This window comes from Cuculus canorus, chromosome 5, assembly GCF_017976375.1.
Source record: "Cuculus canorus isolate bCucCan1 chromosome 5, bCucCan1.pri, whole genome shotgun sequence".
NCBI classification, from domain to species: Eukaryota; Metazoa; Chordata; class Aves; order Cuculiformes; family Cuculidae; genus Cuculus; species Cuculus canorus.
The window spans coordinates 40366627-40387558 of NC_071405.1; the positions used below are offsets into that span (position 1 = coordinate 40366627).

General features: G+C 39.1%; 2 protein-coding genes across 6 annotated transcripts in view; one reads left to right on the top strand and one right to left on the bottom strand.

Moving 5' to 3' along the window:
* KCNC1 (potassium voltage-gated channel subfamily C member 1) overlaps window positions 1–3324 on the top strand; it is a 125811-nt gene extending 122487 nt beyond the window's left edge. The window contains exon 3 of one of the 2 annotated variants that reach the window (XM_054068995.1): window positions 335–3324. In XM_054068995.1, the coding sequence (XP_053924970.1) occupies window positions 335–516 (182 nt within the window). In that variant the 3' untranslated portion in view covers window positions 517–3324. The remainder of the gene's footprint in view (window positions 1–334) is intronic. The other variant, XM_054068994.1, reaches the window with a different exon arrangement.
* Window positions 1–20932, bottom strand: part of SERGEF (secretion regulating guanine nucleotide exchange factor) — a 155575-nt gene that overhangs the window by 7912 nt on the left and 126731 nt on the right. The gene's annotated exons all lie outside the window — the stretch shown is intronic.

Here is a 20932-nt window from a genome sequence, read left to right on the forward strand (position 1 = left end):
TGATGGATTTTATTTTTTTCCTTCTCAGTTATGCATTGCCACTTTGAACACAAAAACATGAGGAAGAAATTCACAAAATTATGTCCTAGGATTTAAAAACATCATACTTACAACTACAGATTTCTTGGGCCACTGCACTTTTACAGTTTCTGTGGCAAAACTGAGGTCCTGTAAGATTGTTGCTGTGCATGAGTAGCAAGTAGAGAAATCTCTTGCAAGGATTAACCACTCACATTTCTGCTTTCACAGGAAACTTAACATGACTAAAGCTCATAGGTGCTGCACAAGGTTTTCCTTTTGGTTTTACTCAAACATGTCAATTCCTTCCCAACAGGAAAGCATCTCCAACTCAACACAGAACAAAACCTGGGCTCACGAATTTGTGCAAGACTGAATGTATCTGGTCCACTGACGATACATGAGGATTATTTCATACATGAAGCAGCTGCAGTGCAGAGAGGATTAAGCATTAAAGATGCTTTTTTTTACACCTGTAGAAGACAAGAAAATCTTTAAATTTTGGTCTCTTAAGTACAGACTAATGTCTGTTCCATCAGAATAACAGGCATGGCAGAGAGTAACATTCGTTCAGAACTTACATCCCTGCCTCTCAGAATGACAGTCATTAAATGTGTCACAGTACTAGACAGTCACAATCTCATCACAGAGCCGGAGACTGCAGTCTCATGACCTTCTGTATGACGTGAAACAGAACACACAGAAAGTACCTTATACTAAGTGTAAAATAAAATGGATAAAGCAGTATATCAAAGCACATCTAGAAGGGTGCAAGTTATTCAAGTGTCCCATGGGACCATATGGTGCACCCATGTATGCTGGGTATAGAGCATTACCATTTCAAATTTACACTTTAAAATTATATAAATGATTATACAAAGAAAAGGAGGAGACAGATGTGATTCATTCTGACCCAGAACGTAACAGCCAAGACCTAAAATTGAAGGCTATCGTCAGGACAGGCCTAGGGCGCAGCAATGAACATAGAAGCAAGAATCTGACAAACCCCTTAAACTGCATTACAGTACTACCTGTAGCTTTCAAAGCACCAAGCAGATCATACAGCAGAAGGTGCCAAAGGCAAGATGAGCAGTGGCAAGCAGGAGCAATGGTGCTTCCTCCTACTTTGTTGACTGAATTGAGAAACAAGAGACCCCACTGGGCTCTCAGGAACCCTCTCAAAAAAGAGCACATAGGTTGGAAAAGAATAATTTGAAAATGCTTTGGTGCTTAACATGTTTTATACAGCAACTCTTTGTACCATACAAGTATGTAGTTTTGAGGTGATCATGCAGACTATGCTATACATGGCTGTCGGTCCTTGGCAGCTTACAAAAGATACTTATGATGTAAAAAAAAGTAAAAAGACACTACATATGGTCACATCTACCTACAGTTTTTTTCTTACTGACTGCTATTATCCTCCCTGGAGGGTTGTTTGCACTGAACAAAAGTGAGTGTTTCACAGTGGGATTTGTTTCTGAAGGTGTCCTTTTCTGCAGAACACAATTCTTTAACTCAGAACCAAGAAGTGAAATGTGTAAAACTTCCATGTGGACATCTTCTGTAAAACATCTTTGTCTTTAAATGGGCTGTATTTCAGACTTTCCCTTTTTATTTTCCCTATTGACTCCAAGGCCGCGTTTCTGTCAGGTTTCAAGACACGTGATATGAATGTGCATTACTCAACAGTCTAAAAAGTCTAAAAAGATTGCTTGTTGATATTAAGCAAATGAGGGCTTTTTTCCCATACTTAACAAGTAATCTGAGGTGAAGTCTGGAAGCCATCGACTAAAGTGTTAGAATGCAAAGAGAAAATCAAGGAAACAAGTGGTCACCAAGTTTCTCAGTTTCCTTCTTTCTGATTGAACTAGTAGATTTTCTCACAGCTACGCAAACATTGGCTCAGAACAATAGTAGTTGCATTTCAGAATGTCTTTAGGATGACTTACTTTGCCAAGTTTCAAGTTGTAATCTTAACACAATGGCTCAGATGAAGGCTCCCCTTCAATAGTTACACTGCAGTTTTAAGAGTGACAGCACTGTAGTACACGTGTATCTGTGAGAGCTTTAAAATATGTGGCTTGATACAAGCTATAGCATAGATGTAGTCGGAGAGAGTTCAGGATGAACTAAGCCTCCTTTCTGGCCAGGATTTGCAGATTACTTTTCTTCTGTGCTGCAGCTGTTGTATTTGAGTTAACCTACTTGTATCTGGTTCAAGTGTGCCTATACCACGCTGTACTGTAGTGCAAGCGCACATCTAATAAAACTCCTGTGGGTCATGTGCCTTGTCTATCTGTGTCAGTTTTTGTTCTCATTGTCATAGGGATCCTTATACCCATCACTGTGTTAGGGGTCTACATTAGGTAACTCAAGACCTACTTAGATACAACAGTGGTTGGGTTGTTTGAGCACCCAGAAAAAGAGCAAAAAGTAAATGACCGGGTAACATCCCCATGTTAACACTGGGGGATGTTAAAAACCATTAAAATCATTACTCCCTTCTGTCTCACAGAACACAGTGCTGTGAATTATCGGCATTCGTTTTGAACATGAAAATAGGAAGACATTTGACAGAGCTGTGACGAAAGATGAAAGCAAGCAAAAAAGGAAAAAGAATCCCATGATTCAGACTTCAAACACAGGCCTTAAAAGATTTATTTCAAGTGTTTGCACCAAAGACAAGTCATGTTTGCTCAAAGGGCCAGATGAAACACAATAGTTTTTACCTGAGGTTGGCTCTGTTGAGGCTCTGGAGTGTATCCAAAGAAGAGCAACAAAGCTGGTGAGGGGGCTGGAGAACAAGTCTTATGAGGAGCAGCTGAAAGAGCTGGGGTTGTTTAGCCTGGAGAAGAGGAGGCTGAGGGGAGACCTTATTGCTCTCTACAACTACCTGAAAGGAGGTTGTGGAGAGGAGGGAGCTGGCCTCTTCTCCCAAGTGACGGGGGACAGGACAAGGGGGAATGGCCTCAAGCTCCACCAGGGGAGGTTCAGGCTTGACATTAGGAAAAAATTTTTCACAGAAAAGGTCATTGGGCACTGGAACAGGCTGCCCAGGGAGGTGGTTGAGTCACCTTCCCTGGAGGTGTTTAAGGGACGGGTGGACGAGGTGCTGAGGGGCATGGTTTAGGGAATGTTAGGAATGGTTGGACTTGATGACTCAGTGGGTCCCTTCCAAAATAGTCATTCTATGATTCTATGAAGATTGGGAGAGAAATGCAGGCAAAATTTGGGATGTTATCAGGTGCCAAGTGGCACCACTTGAGTTTTCTGATTAGGAAAGGCAAACACCACCTCTTCTGCATAGCATTCAACATACCTTTTGAGGACACTTTGTCACTTTGCCTCCACCAATGTAAGATGCATCTAAATTCTGAATTGGGAGCAGCCTTTCAAGAAGAGGAAATGAGTCAAGTCAGTCCTTGTAAGAAGGAAAGCACAAAAGAGCATCTTGAGATTAAAACCTCCTGCAATTAATACTGCAAAGATATTTTCTGAAAGTTTCTGCTCTAGTACATTTTTCTGGACCCTGACAAAATAGTCATAGTGAAAATAGCATACATACATCAGGTGCAAGGATCTGAGGTTGGAAAATAAAATCTGTCTTTGGCACAGCGACAGAACAAACAGCTGATAGGCAGAGGGATTTAGAGGTGCCATGCCAGCTCTAGAAGGTCAGAAGACTAGGATGGACAATGCAAGCTGTGTCTCTGAGATGCCTTTTGGTGCTACCCCATGTGACGCTCTGCATAACCTCAGAGAAGAAGAGGAAACTAACTGGAATCAAGACAGGAATATCTGGCAGTGTTTCAGAATGACAGTGTCTGCCAGAGACCTGGGATAAAAAAAGTATTATTCAGAATAAAAACAAAAAATAAACAATTCTATCTCTGAAAGATTATTTGACCAAATTAAGAATTCAAGAGCTTTGTTATCCTTGCTTTGGAGGAAACAGAAACACTGGAAATATGGGGTCTCCTTCATGCATTGGCCTCACTATTTTTTCCTGTGTTCACAAAGAAAGCCAGTTTCTTCCACTTCATAAGTAGCACTAGGCTAATCACAGAGCAGAAGCAGCTATAGAACACAACCTAGAAACTTAGGTAGAAAAGAATTAGTTATAATTTAAGGCCACATTTTGCACTATGACAAATATTTATCATTACTCCCTCCCTAAGAAAAAGTATTATCATGAAAGGCTTTTAAGTCAAGGATAATATTACTGATAAAATAGGGTAAAAGACTAAAACCAAATCAAACCAAACTTCTGGTGAAACAGCAAGCTTCAGTTTTTAGCAAGAAAATCAATACATGATATGCATGCATTTCTGCAGGACTATACATATTCAAACAAATGAATGGTCCATTTGTGGGTCAACCAAATGCCATCCTCTTGACTCTGGAGGCTTCTTAAATGTAGTCAGGAATAGACAAAGCAAGAATAAGAATTTTAAGCATCCAATCAACTTTGCAGAAGTGACTCGTGTTCCTAAGTCAGTTAAACATTTAAAATTGCTATCTTTACCCAAACTAGAAGTGTGTACTTTTTTTGTCATTATCAGCATTTTAAAGCACTTTGTAGAACTTTTGATACAAAAAAGTTAAAAATAAAGATCACAACCTTTATTTTAAAATACTACAAAAGATTCAATGACCAAACAGGTCAAGGTATTTTAGGATGACCACAGACACCCATTATATTTATTAATTTACTGACCAAAAAAAACCCGAGTAAAAAGAATTACAACACAATTTACAATTTACAATACTACAATTGTAGTATTTACAATACTACAATTAACATTTGTGTTTGTAAAATATTTATATGTACATATACACACATGCAGACATGTACTCTTCAGAAAACATGCAACTAATTATGGATCTTGCATAGGCAAATAAAGAAGATATGTATGTACTATCTACATAGTAGATAGGCACTTTCAGAGCGGGGTTCATCTCACCCAAGGCAAATATGTAAAAACAGAAGCATCCTCATACCCACTTTTACACATCTCTTCCTCTCCACTGTCTACAGATACCTGACTAGCACATAGTTTAAAGTTAAAGCAGACAAATCTTGCCCTCGCTGCCCAGCTGAACCAGCTTTCCAAACTTGTTTTCAGAAGATGTTGAGCTTTCTGAAAAAGCAGATACTTCAAAGTCAAAACGTGAAACACACTGAGATTTCAAGTGCCACCAAAATCTTTAAGCAATTCTGATATTACAGCTGTAAACTACTCTTCCACAAAATCCTGTATACACAGACAACTCAAAATGTTGTCCAGTAACAAAAGCTTCTATAGTGTGATGACCAGCACTGCATTAGATGCCACTCCGATAAACACCAGGCTCTATCTTTTTAGTGCTACCGCACCTTTGCTATCTAGTTGGTTCAAAAATACACCGTAGAAAAGAAGCAAAGCTTTGATTCACAGGCAGGCAAGTTCTGTACGATTAAAGGGAACTTTGTAAGTTTATTCAGCTACCTGATGGATTAAGTTTTTTTCCAATTTCTACATGAATTTTTCCTCTATATTACTATGGAGGAAAAACATTACACTTCAGTAATTTCTTAGGGAATAGGAATTATTTTTATGTCTAAGTGGTAGATCTTTATTGCTTAGAACACTTTAAATCACTGTGTTGAAATATGTTTACATTCATTTCAACAGTTCTGATTTTAAACACCTTCTCTCCAAGCCAATGTATCTTGCTGAAAGGTTGCTAATGGAACTGTTTACTTTCCAGCATGATAGGCTATCCTGTTCATAAATTTCTTAGGGGATCCTTCTAATTAGTCTACAGTTCCCACACCACTTTATTTCATTATTTTTCAACAGAGTTGTGGGGGTTTTTGTTTGGTTAGGAGTTTGTTGTTTGTTATAAAAAGCTCACAGGCAGAAATTTCTCACAGGCAGAAATATTTCTTGCTCTCTCTGCAACAGCTGCTTTTTGGATGCTTTTGCCATGCAGGAAATTTTTGGCTCTCCAGAGGGCAATTAAACAATGACAATTTTGTATTCACTCCAACGCATAATTCTACTTTTGAAGATTTGATTTGCCTAACATGATACTGACCACAACTTTTCGTCCACAAGGCAATGTAAGTCAAGTTCAGCCTCATGTCAGCGTGCACTGGCTAGACTCAAGTCCCAGGAGGTGCAAAACTTACTTAGCTGACAATGTGCTTAGGTAACTAGTTCTCCTTCAGCCTGGCTACATGTATGGATTTAAAGCTGGTTCCCCAACTGGAAATCAGCACAGGTCTTCACAGGATTTAAGCAGTGTAGGCAAACCTTGACAGCAAGGGGATCAATTGCTTCTTCTTGAAATGAGAAAAGAAGTCATGAAGAAAAAAGTTTGACTGTAATTGAGAGCAAAAACCTGAGTCATGACCAATTTCTTCATTTCCAGCTATCAGTTTCTGTTACTAACAATTCGGTGCTCTCAGCCCTGTGACTCTAAACCTTCTTATTACAGAGGGAGAATTACATCACACAAAGCAAAAATATAATCCTCCTTCCTGGGCTCTGAAGGGATCTAGTCAGACCTTCCCTCCCACCAAATGGCAGAAACCATCACAAGCAGCAGACAGCAGGGGACTAAACCTCTGAGTGCTGCCTGCATTACTGCCCAAAGGCTACCCACCAACTCTGCATTTTCTATATTTTCCTATCGCGTCTGGGCTATTTTAGCTATTTATAGTGTTATCACTTTAGGACAGAGAACATCTTTCACTGTCCGCTGTACTACGTGGTCTGACCTCACTTTGAGCCCACGGATGTTGTGTAATGAAAATAAATAAATTAAAAAACTTTAAAAATCTGTTTTATCTAATCATTGATGGGATTAGATTCACATTGGAACATTTTCTTAAGTCTGGAACTTAAGAAAAAAGTGAATAAAACCACTGCAGTGAAGGTGTTATTCGGTCCTGGAATCTTGGCTCATCTGTATATTTAGAACACTTGAAAAATGAACACTCAAATTTAACATGAGATGAGACATCTTGCATTTACTTAACTGTCCTTTCTCACATGGTGACTGATATGAAATAAATCCCTCCCAATTTATTCAGTCATAAAAAGAACTCAAGGAAGAGAATCATGAATGTAAAGATGACTTTTTATAGGCCTGCTTTACAGAGCGGTTCCATAGGTAAATCCTCCTCACTGCTTTTGTTTCCCTGTTTCGTTTTTTCAGGGAAATTTGTCTATCCCAGGGAATATTTAAAAAATCTACATTTTAAATCAATACATCATACCAGATCCTTAAATGACTGGCCATATAGGAAAGAGAGAAGAAAATAATATCTAGTTAAAGTAGAATTCAGTTAAGTAAGTTCAGTGTAGAGAAGCCACGTGAAAAACTATTTTAGGCTTCCCGAACGTATAGAAGGTCCAACAAAAAAAACCCCAAGACTGTGCCTGTAATTCTTTTTATTTAACAAATTAAGAAAATCAACTATGATTGCCTTCAAAATAGTTCCCTTCTGAGCTGACACACAGCTGCATATGATGCTGCCAACAATCAAGGCAATTCTGCAGATGTTTCTGAAAGCCTGTTGAGGATCTCCATCATTTTTGCTTTCACATCTACTGACAAAAAATAGGTTCCTTTGAGCAACTGTTTAATCTTTGGGAAGAGGGAGCCAGGTCTGGGAAATAGTGTAGGTGCTCAAGCACAATGATGTTGTTCTTAGCTAGAAACTGCTTCACACACGAAGTGTTGTGGGCTGGCACACACTGTTTCTGACCAAAGGTAAGAAAACATCTACATTTGAACATGCATCCACTCATACTAAGTGAAGCAATCGAGTTGAGCCTTATCTCACTGTAACAAGTTAAAACGTGTTCTAGAACCATCTCTGTGTGTCTCCCCTCCCACTTCTGGTTCCCGAGCCACAGGGTTAGTTTGGGGTTTTTTTTGTGTCAGACCTTATATGCGATCTGTTGAGGCAAAAAAGCCATTCCTAAGAGCCAACACTGATTTCAACATTTGTTGAAAGTTAAGCAATGGATTCCAGAGCTGGGATAAGAGTGTGACTCTTCTGCCTGTATGGAGGGGTACAGCTCAGAAGGTTTTAAAAGGCAACTTAGTCCTTCTTTTCCTGAAGCTGAGATATGCTCTGAACTGAAATTCTTTGGTTCATTTTGGTACTTATTTCTTATCTTCCATTTTCCACATCCAGCACCTCTTTTCCCCCAAAGAGATGTCTTTTGTCCGCTTTCTATGCTGTCCTCATCCATAAAGCATTTCTGCAGTTCTCTGCATGAAGACAGCATTAGCTGCAAGGATATCAGAGCAACCTAGAATTTGCTCTGTGCCTCCACACCAGTACTGTCTCTTTCAATCTTTCTCTGCCAATAAAGGATTTTATGGAATTGCAGGTGGTTACTTTCTGTGCAGGAGGCTGAGCACCACGTAACTATAGCAACAACTACTGTGAAAGCTCTTGATTTTTATTGACATGCCTCATGTAACCTGATGGAAAAATTTATACAAATGGAGAAACAGAAAAATAAACATCCTGAAGGCCAAAGGAAAACATTGTAGCTATCTGCATCTTTATGCATTGCTTAAATAGTTACCCCTCTGGTAATTTGCTTCTTACACAGTATACATTAAAACATTAAAACAGCATTTTAAAATTCACAGTTTAAACAGTAATTTAAGCTTCCACAATGACACAACAGAAGACATACATACAATCAGGTCAGAAAACACTGTAGTACATTGCTGTATTTGACAAAGATTCATCACTGGGAAACTGATGCTACACAAACGGAGAGAAGAAATAAGGTGCACACATTTTTTCATAGAGAGTAATAAATATTTGCATAGGGATCTGCTGAACTATTCATCACTAATAGACAAGAAAAAAGATGCATCTTTCTAAAAGATATTTCTCCATCCAAAGGATACACTTTTAAAAGGAGTTCCCTGTAGTCACAGCAGCTGAAAACTGTGAAAATGATACAAAGGTGCTCTGTCCCATTATTAGAAATCTATGACTTGACAGACAACTTTGACATTCCAAATCCAATAAAACAGTGTCAAGCTTGCAGCAAAATATGAATATGCCGCAGTCTGAAATGGCCTCAAGTATCCTGGAAAGCTACCAAATTCCTTATGTTAAGCTTGAAAATACCACCTCTAAATGTGCTTCCAAGGCCATCATCCACAGTACAGGAAAATGGGTCCTTGCTAACGGCCACCATTTATAGCCTTAACCTTTACTACAGTGCTTGAGTTCTCTCCAACAGCTTGAAAAATATGAACCAAAACCATATCCAAATATTTTAACAATAACTACCAGACTGAGAACTATTCCTATATCTTGACCGTATTGACGAAGTGCATTTGCATGGTCACAGGAATAGCGAGTTTTGCAGTCACTGCAAGATCAAAACACTTCACCCCACTTGTCAGTTATTTCCCATTTATAGCTCTGCTGTCATGATTTATTTCTCTGAAAAAGCCCAGTAATACCAACCACTTTTTTATTCTAATGATCATACAAAACAAAATATTTAATAGCAAGGTGTTGGGAAAACTACTGAGCTGTTAATATAGCTCTTCTGAATCTAATACTCTTACAGTACACAACACAATCTAGGCTTCCTGGAAAGGATGAAAATTATGTGTTGCTATGGAAACAGGAAGGCACATGTTTAGGTTGCTCATCCCTGAAGAGATGCCCCACCAATATCATTAAAGCCTGCTAATAAAATTTCAATCAATAATTAGAATAAAGTGAATTTCACCTCCTGTTTGACACCAGAATCTTAGTTCAGACATTGTCAAGCTCTTTTAATGTTCTCTATTGTTCTCCAACTATGTGTACAACATTAAGAATGAATTTACGCACTAACAAAAAGTCAACATGCGGTTATCTAGTTCAGCTACTTAAAATGATTATTCCAGAAAAGAACAGATACCAGCTTTCCAATTTAAAATCTTTGGCATAAAAAAAAAGAAACAAAAACCAAAACAAAACCAAAACAAATAAACAGAACCCCCAAACACAACAAAACCACATCAACACTTTCGTTATTACTAGGTTTATGCCCACTGAGAATGTGACAATTACCCCAGTACTAGAGTTATTGCTCAACAACACCCCTAAACATCTGCTGTTTCCTAGAAGTGATAGTTTCCATCTTACCATGACTTACATGCAGACAGATCCTCCAAATCACAGGGGCTTACAAAATAAAAATGCATTTCCATACAGCCAAACAGAAAGCTGGTGAGGTTATTTGCTGGCAAAACTCCACTTGTGTCACCATTATAATAGCAGAAAATCTGGCTCTAAACATGCAGCCATTAATTATCTGTACAGTTAACTATGTCAGCACAACTATTTGTTATTACATTGGGAAATCAATAAGCAAGACTTGGTTAAATCTATTGACTAATCTATTAACTCATTCCTTCTAAATAACTAAGAATGTTAAGAATATAAGAATGTGCTAATAAACAGTTAACAAGCTTTGCATTCTGGATCACAAAACAGTAAAGAAATGCTGAAAAGAAAAGAAAAGAAATCCATACTGTGAACAAAAGTGGTGCATAACATTTTTTTTAATGAGTCATCCATTATAAATGATTCTTTTTAAAATTTCAATTAATTGCCATTAATGTATACAATATTGCTCTGTTTCAGTATTCCTGGCAGGAGGACTCCAGAGGTCCATCGTGACCAGAAGAAAACAAACTCCCATACCTACCAATGATGAATCTTTACTGAGATCTTGAATCAGAGTAATAGAAATGCCAATGTCGGAAGAGATATGAGTGACAACAGGAGCAATATGTCCTTCAAAGAGGACACACATATCTGGTTTCAGCTTCAGAGATTTAGAGTAGGGGTGATTTTCCATACTCTGCTCCCAGAATATGCCAGCACTTACAAGAATATGGCACTCTCTCTATCTGCTGGCATATTTGGGCTTGAAGTTTTCTCTAAAAAAACTGACACCGATCTCCTCTTCAACTGTACAAAATATTTAAGGTGTTTGTTATTTCTAAATTAAACTTGTAATACACTGATTTCCTCAAAGAGGAACAACACTCCCATTTCCTTTTCCTCGCTTTGTAATTAATTTGAAGACATAATAATTGGAGGCACAACCCTCTTCCAAACCAGGATCCCACTGTGCAGACATTACTTGGTAGCTACATATATAGATTAATCTTCCAGCTGAAGTTGGAGATGTGTCCATTTTTCATGAGAGCAATAAAGTATTTGAAAAAATACAAAACTCTTTAGGTCCAGCATTCCCAAAAAGATAAGTGCACTTTGATCACCTTGAGAATGTTTAGCACATTCAGAAATTCATTTTGAAATTCTATTTTGCCTTTAAAACAGAGCATACATTATCAGATGGACGGTGAGTGAGGACAATTTACCTTTATCAAATCTTATTTAACCAGGGCTTATAAAAAAGTATTCGATCAAAATTCTTCAGAACAAACATTCAATTCTTGATAGAATATATTTATTCTTATATAACTTAAAGGCACTAAAATTGTTGTGATTTTTCCATCCTAAATAATTCTAGTTTTTTTAATTTAGACATAATTTTGATAATATCATGGAAAAATCAGCATTTTTTTGAGAGAAGACAAAAAAGTTTAAAAAAATCCTCTGGGTTTTTTTTGTATGCTGCAATATCTTTCATTTTCAATGCACGTTTCTTTCCCTAAGATATCCACTGTGATATTTAAAAGGATTTATTTGCTTACAGCTCAACAGATGATATTTACCCACATTACAAAACTCTGTCATACAATGCCAGTATTATTTAATCACCTTCTTTTAGAAGACGTCTTATCCTAGGCACGGCAGGTTGGGACAGAGTCACACATTGTCTGGTAAGGCTTACACAGACCATATGCACATATTGGTTCTTTCTCCTACCATGCAAAAAAAAAAAAAAACCCTGAAAACAATCGTTATTCAGATTTATCAGCAAGGTAACATACAACCAAATCTCGGAGTATTTTGCTAAATAAGTATGTTAATTTACCCCTTGAGCAATAAAAAAACAGGGTCTCAGCAATACAGTTCCCCTTGGCTCAGAAGGTTGATAGGACAGCGTTTCGCTCCTGTTAGTTTTTATGGGCTTGCCTATTCCTTAAGCCTCTACGCTGGCTACCAAACCATTTTCAAATGTCCTTCCATCCAGGCATCTCTCTCCTAAGCATCAGTCACAGTTATGATTCACAAAATAAATGTTTCAGATGAAACGGCGCTCACTCTGCCTTTCAACAGAAAATTCTGGAGACAAACAGTTTATGGAAAACAAAAAATGACACAGTGGCATTGGGAGTACAGTGCTCCCAGCCTCCCTTCCTTTTGTCATGATACTTTGGCTACTTCACATAGCTTTTACCACCTAAAAGCCTGTGTGTGGCTCCACCATTCTCTTCTTTTCTATGTCCGTATCTTAAATCCATCTTCTTGTTCAGAACTTTCACGGATTCCAGACAGGAGCATCCCCAGGTCATGGAAAGATCTAGGCTGGATCTCTGGAGACCACCTGCTCCAGTGCTCTGCTTGAGTGCATACCACTATACTACTCCTATATCTTTGAACTACGGCACTGCTGAGATACACTTTGCACCAGGTATTGTAAGCAGAGAAACTGATGGGTGCAACTGCATAACCTGAGGCAGCTTAATGTTTGCTCATGTCAACAAAATTCCCCATTTTTCCAAGCTCGTAGGATCTTTCCTTTCCTCCTCTAGCACTTTTCTCCAGACAACAATCCTCATTCTTTGCTGAGAAACTCAATATGACTCTGCAAAAACTGCTATGCACTAGCCAGCTCCTAAATTCTATCATTTTCAGAGAGAGTTGGTTTTTCAGCCCTTTTTTTTTATTATTATTTAATTGCACATATGAAGCTAACTTCTGCAGGAGTAAAATGTACCATGTAAATCAGACAGATTGGCTTTCTCATTGGACACTGAAGGGTTGCTATGATTTAGACATTATGCTTTGATATTTAAATTTCCATAAGCTACAGATATGCTGATACAAGAATAAACGTCATAAGGTTGATCTATTCTGAGCTCCATCTCAGAAGGTCAACGACACACTTTGAAATGAGGTTCTGTTTCTGTCTATTGGAATGTGACAGATTTCAGTCACTAGGGTAAGAAAAGATTTGCCAAAGAGGAATCTGACAGTACAGTGCAGCTTTCAAGCAATCATAAGGAGACACTTTACTGTCATTTCCTTTGTCCTTGGTGGAAAACGTTAAGAAACGTTAATTTGCTTTATGTATACACTTGGCTACTTTGCTCTCATTTTTATTTTCAAGGTTCTCTTTTTACACAGGTTTACATTTATTTACTGCTTTAAATTTGTAGTAGCACCATACCATTTAACTCCAACCAGGAAATGTACTCTGCAGTGTTATTTTTGTCCTCTCTAACATTGATAGATGTGGCAAACAGGGAGTTTGATAAGTTCCCTATAGCTTAGGGTTCCAGAACCAAGAGGCCTGAAGGAGTTTGGTTTTGGGGGTAGCTATTTTTCCTTTCTTTCTTAAGGAAAGAAACATTTTGCTGATCCCAGTCTTAATCACTGCATCCTGAACAGTGAGACAACTGGGGAAAACAAGATCTACAGTGTCAGCCACTTACATGTGTTCTCACGTAGTCACCATCTGTTTGGTAGTCCCAGAAGTCAGAGCTCATTTCACAAAAAGCACTGTCATATTAAACACGCTGCTGACACAGAGACCACGGAGTAAGGGACTGTGCTGCTAGCTGCTGAGCCATCAGGTTATGGCCTCAAAATGTACCAGCAAAGAGAACCACTACAAGACAGTCCTTCAAGGTGTTTTCCCTCTCTCCGTTTTCCCACTTACAGGCCTCCCGCTGATGATGAAACTGCTGCAGCTCATATTGTAGGAATCTGCTAAACAACTGCAATTTTACAAACTTCCAAGTCCACAAATGTCTCTTATTGCATGTGCTTGCAAGATGAGTTTATGTTGAGAGAAAGAAAAAAACCTTTCAAAACAAAGGCTACAGTCCTTGTTAAAACAAGTCATTTGCCCTTTATTCACTACAGCAACTAATTGTTAAGTGAGTCAACTGAGACTTGGGAACTATTTTGAATGGCTGAAAGGACTGTCTCCCTGGATCCTACAGAGGAACAATCCTAAACTTTGCTCCATGGTAGGATGCAGTTTGCTTCCTCCAGCTTAACTGGCCTGTGTACACGTACGTGGGAAATCTCTATACCTGCCCAGCACCTAACACGTCAGCAATACAGGGAGCTCTTCATGACCATGTTGCTCAAACTCTGATCTAAAGAGAAAAAGATCTCTGATGACCCACCAACCAGCACATGATCCCAACATATGTACTCCCAGTGAAGGACTTGGAACTCGCACTGGTGAAACACAGTAATAAAAATTTGTGTCATCTCAGAGGGGAAAAGGAACAAGCTCAAAAGGGACAACCTGCTTGCTCCTCCATACGTACATACAAAATATATGGGTATAAATCAAAATATGGATTTAACAAATCATTATTCCTTGGTATAGCCTCTTATTTACCTTAAAAGAAATTCTTCACATTTGCATTAGTTGTGACATTTCAGGCTCCTACTTGGAAATCTTATCATGTCAATTTGTTTACCAGGAACAAGAGAGCCTGACAAGCTCCAGTCTCATGCTTGGGTTGATCATGCCAGCAGAGATGATGAAGCAGCATATTTACATTCTGTAATTCCCTTCAGCAGATAGGCAGATTTCTGTTTTTACAGAAATACACCAATTATTTTTATGCTATGTATATACACGCCTTTTTTCTAAAGCTAGTTCTTGAGCACTTAAATCTGCTTATAAATGTAGAATGAAAATTTTCCTAGGTATGCAGTTCCTTTTCTAGCAACTACTATTTGACAGCTGAACTGTAACGTCTCTCTCCTCTTCTCCCCCTCCAGCCTTGTGAAAAGAGCCACGTATGCCATTCTGGTCCTGGAGCTATCACTAAATGTAACTATTGTAACTGTTTCACTAACAGTTGTTTCCCAAAAAAAGTAGCCCAACAACTTGCAGAAGTGTCAGCATGGAGATATATGCACAGAATTCTGGAAAAGCCTCCAAGATTGTTCTGCCAAGTTTTACATTTTGATCACTGAGCTCTCACCTCCCAAGCAGACCGCAACAGCAGATAGCTCAAGCAGTCTCACTTCATTGTGATCTAAGGGTCGTATCAGAACAATACTTTTTCTCTTTCAGTAGCACCAAAAGGACCCCTGCCTGGAATATCAGACTGTCCTGCCCTGTGTTCCCAATACCCATCAGTACGACGTAACTGATAAGAATGGCAAAAGCTGATCATTAGTAATTCAGAATCCACTTGCATATTAGTACAGCAAGAAAGTCACTGCACTTCACACTGCCATTCTTCTAATTTTCATTTCCGAGATGATTCCAAGCCTTGATCTTAGAACTGCTTTTGGGGCTACAAAGAGGGCAGAACATAATCTGAGGTGACCAAACCCAAAAGAGATAAGACAACCCAAGAGCGGGCAGACAAATATAGGCACTGAAGGATTAGGAGCAGCCAGAGTAGCTTCACAGTTATCCCTCCCAGGCTGGAGACAAACACTTACAGGCCTGACAATGAGCAAGCAGAAGTCTAACCACATAACATCAACTAAGAGCAGCAGCAGGAGATGAGCAGGCTTTCTTTGCACTGCAGGGAATAAGAGATAACTCAGAAAACAGAGACAGATTCAATTTACACTAAAGGGAAACCAAGAGAAAAACCGGGGTCAATCTGGTATGCACATGGCATTCTCACTGACAAGTAGGCACCAAGATTTTTTACATTTTAGAGGTCTCCAGAAATGAGCAGCACCCAGAAGCTCAGCAGACAACCTTGAAAAAACGGCCTGTGGGAGGTGAACCTTTTCAAAATAACTGGAACATTCTCTAGCTACCAAGCAACCACCAGCAAAAGAGGTGAATTTGCTTTCACAGCATTTCCACTGGTTCATTCCAAGTTTTCCCTGCTCATTTGTGTATCTTCAATTAAAATACCATTCTTTTTTTCAAAACTGGTCATGCAGTCAGCAGCAGGGAAGGAAGAGAACACAAACAAAAGCGCTCTGACACAGCAGCATCAAAAAAGCCTGCTGTGTCCCTTGACATGCAAGGACAGTGGGGTACATTGGTTTTTGCATTTGTATTCCCTGCCACTGCATTTGCCTGGCCTTTCTCTTTGCTCCCCTAAGCAGAGACATCATCTCATCATTTGAGAGATGACCTGTGAGTGAACTGCCTTGCAGCCTGCATTGGCTGGGAACAAAGCTTGAGGTGAGGGAAACAACATGGAAAAAGCTACACCAACAACAGACATGTACAGCTCTTGACATGCCTGGGATGTAAAGACATGCTCTCTCTGCTGCAGTAAGGACTCACTACCAGATGCATAATGCATCCACGAACTCCAGAAGCATCATTTGTCTTTTCTGCATATGTAATACCAGAGTCTAGGCTTGTTTACTTTAAAAAAAGTAATGGAGACAGTAATGCGTGTATTGGTAGCAAAATATTTTCCTGTGTCTACTGCAAATCTGGTGTTTCTCACTGACCACAAACACAGAAAAGAAAGTATCTGGGAAAGAGAAGATAAGGCTTTGCTAACAGTCTAATTTTCATTTGGAAATGAAGGGAGCCGCCACTGAGAAGAAAGGCAAAGGAGATAAGGACAAGATCAGAAATCATGTAAAAGGCATACATAAAGGGCAAGAGGGAAAGGGGGGGGGGGAAATTAATCAGAAGCACAGACAAGATCAAACAGCAGCATACCAGTAACAGCCACATTTCCTCAGGAAAAAAAGCTGCAGGATGAAGAGGCAGCACAGCACCATGCTGTGAGGAGTGCTGCTCTCCGCATCCACTGCATAGGAGAGAGTTGTTCTTTCTCCATAGCAACAAGATACCTAAAAGCCAATCTGGAGACTGAAGACCAGCTTAAAAACAAAACATAACATGTATCAATTTATTATCTCTATTTTAAGCCTCAGTGAGAAGTACACATGATAGCATTTGTTTAGCCTGAGGAAGCATCTTCATGGAAAGTCCTCTTCTCCATTTATACTCTCCCATCTCAGAACCAACCTTCGGTGTGAAGCAAACTGGCATTTACACATGCTTCCTATTCTTAGGTAATGCCAAATGAATCAGGCGCAAACACACCTTGGGGCAGCCTGAGGTGCTCACAGTTGAAGCCTACCGGCTGCTGCCTTTTGCAGGGACTGCAGGAAGGCATCAACACCTCCCAACTCTTCTCACAGGACTCAGGGAGGGAGAATGTCGCAGCTTTTTGCTGCAAAAAAAAATCATAAAATCATAAAAATTGGGAAAAAAAAAGCAAAAAAAAAAAAAAGCAAAACCAAAACTTGCTGTTTAGCAGTTATCAGCTGAAGTCACTGTTTACAAAGGACATACTCATATCTTGTCTCCTTGAAGTCTGCTTATAACTACTTGGAAATAGCTCTGCTCAGGTACCTGAATGACTTTAATAAAGCCATTATGCTGACTGCATTGACAGAGCTCTGGAAACATTAAAGACCTCGTCTCTTCCTCAAAGGCACCAATGGAGCCTGCACAGCAAATTCCAGAACGCACCAGGATTATTTAAGAAGCTCATCAAGTTTTGGGTGAATGGATTGTACTGAAAAAGCTAAGGAACAGATAGGGTTTCAGTCCTGGCCTTGGTTTACTCCAGCTGCTGATATTAGCTTCCTCATGGAAGAGGGCAATATAAAAAGCTATCAAGTCACAGTTCCTTAACCACAAATATCACAAGTAGGTTTTTGTAGTTCATTATTCCAAACAGCTAAAACTGCATCTTTACATGCCAGCTCCAAACAACAACCTTCATTAAGAGAAAAACCCTTTAATTACACCCTCCTCTATTTTACTTCCCCAATGACGTAAAAAGCTGGAGCAGAAAAGTTTATTCAGAATAATTACTGTCCAGTTTAGGTACCACTCAGTTAACTTGGAGATCTGCCAATGGGATTTTTTACTCTCTTCCTGCAAAGAAAAAGTATGCAGCAGCATCAGTTACCTAGAACAAACACAGCTGAACACAACACAGAGTAGCACTGTCTGTGCTCAGCTAAGAGTGCTTTACCTAGACAGATTGGGGCAGTGCAAACAAAGCAGCTCTCATGCATTCAGAGTCTCTCAGGCCATGGCATTGCAGGCTGCTGAGGACAGATCAGTGCAGAGAGGGAAAATGTTTATGCAGCATCTAAGCAGGGAGACTTTTGTCCAACAGAAGAAAATAAACATGCTGGGGATCTGGAAACACAAACTAAAACTACTAACTGGCACTGAATCCTGAAGAACTGGTGGGAATTGGGTATGATGAGGCAAACAGAGCAAACATGGAAAGTTGTTCATTACATAAAAGCATGCCAAAAATGTGGTACACTGTGCCAATTTTGTTTGTTTTAAAGTTTCCCTTACACTGAAAAATGTTATTTTATTTGAATGCTCAGAGAACTGTGAGGAGGAAAGAAAAGCCTGTTTTATGATTATCCAAAGACATATTTCCAGTGTCTGCGATGAAAGCCATCTTTTGAATTTCATATTAATATTAAATATAGTTCTAGCTTAGATTCACCCATGAGTCATAAGTGAAAAAAAAAACCAAAAAAGCACTGTGCTCAGCAACTTCGCCTTGGCTCAGCACTATTATCTTACAGACTTTATCTGTACATCTGCTAAATCAAGAACTCCAGAAAAATCCGATCCACATACACTAAAAAGCCATCTGTCTAACCTTTTATTCTATGGCTACTCTATTTGAATGAATATTCTGGACACAAAAATTTTCAATCAGCCAAGACTCAGTCACTGTACTTATTGGCAAAAAAAGTCTTATGTATCTTGGGGTTTAATTTCCTCTTGCAACATTTTATTCAAGAATAAAATATTAATTTTTAAGCCACTGCCTCAATTTACTCTTACTTTTGAAACAAATTACTTTATCTGACTAGAAAAGATTTCTAAAAGAGCTTCATTGAAAGTAAAAGAGTAATTTTCATCTGCATAGATTAGGAAGTAAAAAGAAAAGTATAAATCAGCTTGTCTTCATAAAAACACATTTGCTGACTGAAGCCTGTTTCCTATACAACTAGTTACAAAAGCGGAAATATTTCTTTTAATAAGTGATTTCAAAGGTTGCCAGGAGCAAATCTCTGAGGAATGCATACAAAGTTGTTCTGTTTATTTCTGCATAGGTTACCTACTGTACTCAAAATGTAGGTATCCAAAGAGCTTTTCAGGAGCTTTAAAAGCAACAGAGCTAAAATATAGGACATCTTTTTTTGTTTTGTTTTTTTTTTCCTGACAACTACAGTGGAAAATAATTACATTTATGAATCTTTAGCTCAGAGCTTGTGGTAGCCCCAGAAAACCCCATGCATCAAGTCTTACCCCAGCTATGGAAAATTCTCTTGCATCACAGAGTGAGAGAGATTCTCACCCCAACTCTCATTCCAACGTTCTAAAGCACTCTCCTACACATAAACAGGCCTGAAGATAACACCTAACCCCTCAAATCCACTTTAAAAGGCTGTGGGAATGCAATGCAGAGAGCAGCAGGCACTCTGCTGAGCTGCCCTGGAAGGTCTGTGTTATGCTGTTGGCAGCTGGCAGTGTGTGGCCAGTTCCACACCCTGCTATGTCCTACCATTTGTGTTACAGCCAAGAGGTGACAAGGACATCAATGGCAGGGCAATCTCGTAGCCAGCTGGAGTGGTCAGAGAATGGTGCTCCTGGGTGCTCCTAGGCCAAAATACAGCACCCACCAAAGAACTCCAAAATACAGCTCAATACACACCAAAGTCCTGGTCAGATCTTGAAGCATATTCTTAAAAAGAAAGGAGCCTGCAAGACTTCTCCGAATGCTTGCCTCCATCAGCATCACCTCTGCTTTATGAGGCTTCTACCTCAGCCAGCCCCACATCTCTCCCATCGCTGAGACACATTGGTGGTCTCACTGTGACCACACGTGGATTTCAGCGTGCCGTCTCAATGCCGGTGTCACTCACACATCGGTACCCAGCACAGAACAGAAAATCACAAGGCACAGCCTCTAAGTCACAAGGGCTTAGTCGTTCCATCTTAGGAAGTTTAATTATCCTGATGATGTTCTCTTAATTAAATAGTAGTTAACCTAACTTTATATTTAAGCCTGAAATGTAAATATATTTTCAAAACTCGTGATGATATCAAATCTGATGAGACAGAGGAAGGAAAGGAAAAATACCAGAGAAAGTAAGGTTTGTTAAATTTGATAAACACAACTATATATGTAAATACAGGCAATTGTAACTCGTGTTCCTTGTTTAGGGTGAACCAGATTTCTAAGGGGGAAGTGGGAGGATCTCCAAAGAAAATCTGAAAAGAGGTAAGAACATAAGAGGTAAAATCAACAGTAAGATGTAAAATTGACAGTAAAAGTTAAAAAAAACCCACAACCTATCAAGCCAGAGATTAGCAGAGTATCTTTGAAGAGTCCCGTACTTCTCTGGCTCATAGAAAACAGTAGTGGTCTTGTAAAAAAGTTACTAGCAAGGTGTCATGCAGACAAGCCAGAAACCATCTTGACAGAGTATTCGGGAGTGATAACCTTTCCAAAGAAGTAAGGAAAAAAACCAGCAAGACCTTTAAGAAATTGTTTCTTGTTTCTTCAAGGGGCAAGGGAAATTCAACATAAACAGCACAGAGAGGAACTGAAAACCGGGAATTACAGCTGTAAATGTGAGACAGGAGAATACTAAATGCAGGTATCATGATCTCAGCATCTCAATTGTGAAGAGACACTAGATGTCCTAGTCCTTTGGCTTCAC